This window comes from Trachymyrmex cornetzi, unplaced genomic scaffold, assembly GCF_001594075.2.
Source record: "Trachymyrmex cornetzi isolate Tcor2-1 unplaced genomic scaffold, Tcor1.1 scaffold1032, whole genome shotgun sequence".
Taxonomy (NCBI): Eukaryota; Metazoa; Arthropoda; class Insecta; order Hymenoptera; family Formicidae; genus Trachymyrmex; species Trachymyrmex cornetzi.
In genome coordinates, this window is record NW_017295579.1 from 46,370 (window position 1) to 51,052 (window position 4,683).

The 4,683-nt window shown below is 28.2% G+C and overlaps 1 protein-coding gene across 1 annotated transcript in view; it reads left to right on the forward strand.

Moving 5' to 3' along the window:
• Nucleotides 1-332: 332 nt before the first annotated feature.
• The window catches only part of LOC108758808 (uncharacterized), a gene marked incomplete at its 3' end in the record, with an annotated part of 8,218 nt that continues 3,867 nt past the window's right edge, over nucleotides 333-4,683 (forward strand). The window contains exons 1-2 of the mRNA XM_018503954.1: nucleotides 333-337; nucleotides 985-1,155. Coding sequence (XP_018359456.1) covers nucleotides 333-337; nucleotides 985-1,155 — 176 coding nt within the window. The remainder of the gene's footprint in view (nucleotides 338-984; nucleotides 1,156-4,683) is intronic.

Here is a 4,683-nt window from a genome sequence, read left to right on the forward strand (position 1 = left end):
TTCGTAGTATATGACACCCTTCTGATCCCACCAAATACAGAGCAGGAGCTTTGAGCCATGGATATTGGGCTTTGCCACTGATGTTGATGGTTCGCCGGGCTTAACCCATGACTTTCTGCGCTTTGGATTGTCATAATGGATCCACTTTTCGTCACCGGTAACAATCCGATGCAAAAAACCTTTTCTTTTCTGCCGTTGAAGCAGCAGTTCGCACGTGAGAAAACGTCTCTCAATATCCCTTGGTTTCAATTCATATGGGACCCAATGTCCTTCCTTCTGGATCATGCCCAAACTTTTAAGACGTTTTCCTATTGTTGATAAGTCAACTTCCAATGACGTAGATAATTCTTTAAGTGTTTGACATGAGTTTTCATTGAGCAATGCCTGCAAATCGTTATCTTCAAATTTTTTCGGCTGACCAGGTCGCTCCTTGTCATCCAAGTCGAGCTTGTAGCCCTTCTAAATTACTTTATTTTTTTACAAATGATACATTAAATTATGTGGAATTTAACTTGGCGCCAGTTTTGTTGATATCAAATCTTTTATACGAATGATACATGTCATTAGAGTTAAGTAACAAAAGATAATACCACTTGCGTTTTACTTTTCAATTTGATAGAATTTAACTTGATTAGCCAAGATTGTAGCATCTGGGTTTTAATTTTTCATTTAATACATTAGTTTTTTTCGAGGAGTAGTAATTTTTGACAGAGAATTAAAGTTGCTATTACTTGGGTTGGAATAAAATACCTTAAATAAAAATATCTTTAAAGAAAAATTAAAACTACTATTAATTAGGTTGGATACTTAGGTTTTATTAGAGAAGCACATTTTCTTAGCGCCTACTTTTCCTTTTTTAAAAAAGTAATTTTGTACTGATATAAGAATATACACGCGCGCCAACTTAAATTCACAACGTAATCAATACAATATTTGATTTATAATATATTGATGATCATATTTGGATTTCTGATATTCTTGCAGAGAATCCAACAAAAACGGTGTGCTGATGGATAAAGAGTTCCTCGAAAGAAACTCATTACACACTGATCTCTTCAACATCCCGCATATTCGCACGGTTTACAATCAATTCATGTTGACTTTCATACTTCTCTTTCTTAACACTATTGCGTGCGATATAATGGAGTCTGGAACGTAAGTTGGCAACGGAAATCTGTCTCGCAGCCCCTGGAAAATCATCGATTTTGTTGAAAAATTTAAATATCGTTTTATAAGTAGGGTAACTCCGATATATACGCCGCACCTATCAAAAACTTAATTTATTAAGTATTATTTACTATGTTTATATTAAAAGAACAATATCAGTAAAAATTTTATACTGTCTACTACTATGAAAAAAATATTATAAATTCGAAATATTTAGTTTTCGTATTAAAAAATAAACTTTTTGAAATATATATATATGTATATCTTACATTTTTGCTATATATATAATAGATAATGGGTGGGATATATGGCAAAAATGCAAGGATTTCAACAAACTAAACAAAGAATACGAAAGCAAAGCACTTGTATTTTGCTATACAATATGCTTTACTATTTCTCTACACGTATGTATCACGAAATAATCACTAGGTCTTTTACACGCCTTACAGTAATCGTTTTATGTAGATTATAATTTATAATGATGCTACTTGTTACACACACAGTGACAAATCGATTCAAATTGCAATAATTGCATTAATATTAACAGTAAGAAGCTGAAAAATTATAACTCAATACTAATATAACATAAAGGCATGTAACAGAGTAATTGCGAGAAAATTACCCCCACTCCTTCTATTTTTCTGACTTCCGCGGCGTAAATCCCAGCGCGGCGTATATACCGGAGTTATCCTACATATATTTAAAAATAAAAAAATATTTATTTTTAAAAAATAATATAATAATAAAGGTTCAAATAATTTATAAAATTAATAATAAGTATAGAACTATGAGCCAAGCAAGGTCTTAATGCTGTGTTATTAAAAAATAAAAGTTTATTACAACAAGCGTTTTAACCTCAATTAAATCATTCTCAATATTAACCTTGATACAATTTGAAATCAACTCATTTGATAGACAATAACTTGACGAAACATATAATATGATTAAGACAGTAATTGTAATAATATATGTATATAGTAATTGTAATAATATATGTAGTAATTGTAATAATATAATTACTGTCTTAATCATATTATATATTTCGTCAAGTTGATTTCAAATTATATCAAGATTAATATTGAGAATGATCCAATTTTTTTTGGGCTTAAAACATTTGTTGTAATAAATTTTTGTTTTTTAATAACATAGCATTGAGACTTTGCTCGGAGCTCGTAGCACTATACTTATTATTGATTTTATTTATTTTTAACATTTATAATATAGATAAATAAATATTTTTAGTCAAAATTTCTAAATTTAATTTTTCTTTAATTTATAACACATTTTGGTCTTAAAGCAAATTAAGCTTTTATTGATTTTTTAAATATTTTTAATCTTAGATTTTTAAAAAATATTTGATGATGTCACGCATTATAATTTTATTCTGTCTAACTTATCGGAACCGTATTTATCTTCTGACTGAGAAATATGACGTACATATTATCGGGACTGAAGAAAACGATACAGACACTTCAATATTGCGTTTGGAAAATTATTCGTGAAAAAGGGCGATACATAAGATATCTACATTGGAAAAAAAAATCTTAATTTTAAAGAAATATTTGTTTGCTCGTATTAAAAAAAAGTAAAAATTATTAAAAATAGTAAAAATTATAAATAGTAAAAATTATTTCTTTGGATCAATGAAAATTTCTTTGTAAATAAGATATTGTACAATATCTTATTTTCAAAGAAATTTTTATTGCTCCAAAGAAATAATTTTTTTTAATACGAGCAAAGAAATACTTCTTTGAAATTACGATTTTCTTTCAGTATATCCACTTACTGCCAAATGCAATGAACCTTCGTTGGAAAATAGACAAAACTCATTAATAAATTAATTACACTGCCCGACGTAATTTTTGCTGTTTGAATAAAAGATATCATTTCCGATGTATTTTTGCGCGTTTAACACGAATCCGGTAATGAAATTGCTCTATCACGTCAGGTTTGTGAGAAAAGTGAAGTTAAAGGTGCAAAAATTGACGTTTTTTGACATATCTTAACAAAATTACCTTTTTAAAAAAAGGTAAAAAAAAGGCGCCAAGTGTGCATGTACCTTCCATAAAAAACTGTACTTTACATAAACTAAAAAAAAAACCGTTACATAAATAATATAGTTCAAGTGGTAATGTTGTTAATTTTTTATTATAAATTACCCCTCAGTAGTACGTATGTATGTATTAAAAAAGAAATAAAATCAAATCTTTAAATTACGCCAAATGCAAAACAAATATATAATTTCTTGCAACATATAACATATACTATTGTATTTCATAAATTGCGAAAAGAACATATATTTTATTGCAATATAACATTTAATTAACGAGACAAAATGATACGTACCTTTATCTTTCTATTCAAGAGTCTTTTATATTTGCAATGGAATACAACATTTAATCTAAAAAAAATTAAAGACGTAGCATCACAAAATGAGAAAATTTTATTAAAATAAAATTTTTTATGTAAAAATATTTGGCGCGCTGCTAGACCTCAAAATAGAATAAGTAAATGTTACATAAAAGAAATAAACAGTGTTTACTGTTTAATTAACAATAATTAACATTAAAATTACAATCAAAATTACAATTAAGATTATAATTAATTTTAAATCTACTTTTAAATTTAACTTAAACCGCACGTCTTACAAATCTGAAATCATTATTTCTATACTAGTCTTATAGTAGGAGAGGCCAAGCGGGGATTTTGGGATTTACTCGAGCGCGTCAGAATAACATAAAGGGGGAAAGCTTGCACCCTAATAAGTACCCCCACCACATATTAAACCAAAATATACGCTGTATATTACTAATTCTCTTTCTTAAATCTCTTCATTACTTTTCATATTTGGTATTTTTAATTATTTGCTTGTACGCACACGCACACACACACATGCATACACGCTCGCACGCAGGCACACGCACACGCACACGCACGCACACGCACGCGCTCACAGTATATTGGTAGTCCACCTCATTTTCTTAATCTCTTCATTATTTTTTTTATTCGATATTATTTGATGATCATCTTATTATATTATGAGGTCTAGCAGCGCGCCAAAAAAAGTATTTTTACATAAAAAATTTTATTTTAATAAAATTTTCTCATTTTGTGATGCTTCGTCTTTAACTTTTTTTAGATTAAATGTTGTATTCCATTGCAAATATATAAAAGACTCTTGAATAGAAAGATAAAGGTACGTCATTTTGTCTCGTTAATTAAATGTTATATGTTGCAATAAAATATATGTTCTTTTCGCAATTTACGAAATACAATAGTATATGTTATATGTTGCAAATTATATATTTGTTTTGCATTTGGCGTAATTTAAAGATTTGATTTCATTTCTTTTTTAATACATGCATATGTATTACTGAGGGGTAATTTATAATAAAAAATTAACAACATTACCACTTGAACTATATTATTTATGTAACGGTTTTTTTTTAGTTTATGTAAAGTACAGTTTTTTATGGAACGTACATGCACACTTGGCGCCTTTTTTTACCTTTTTTT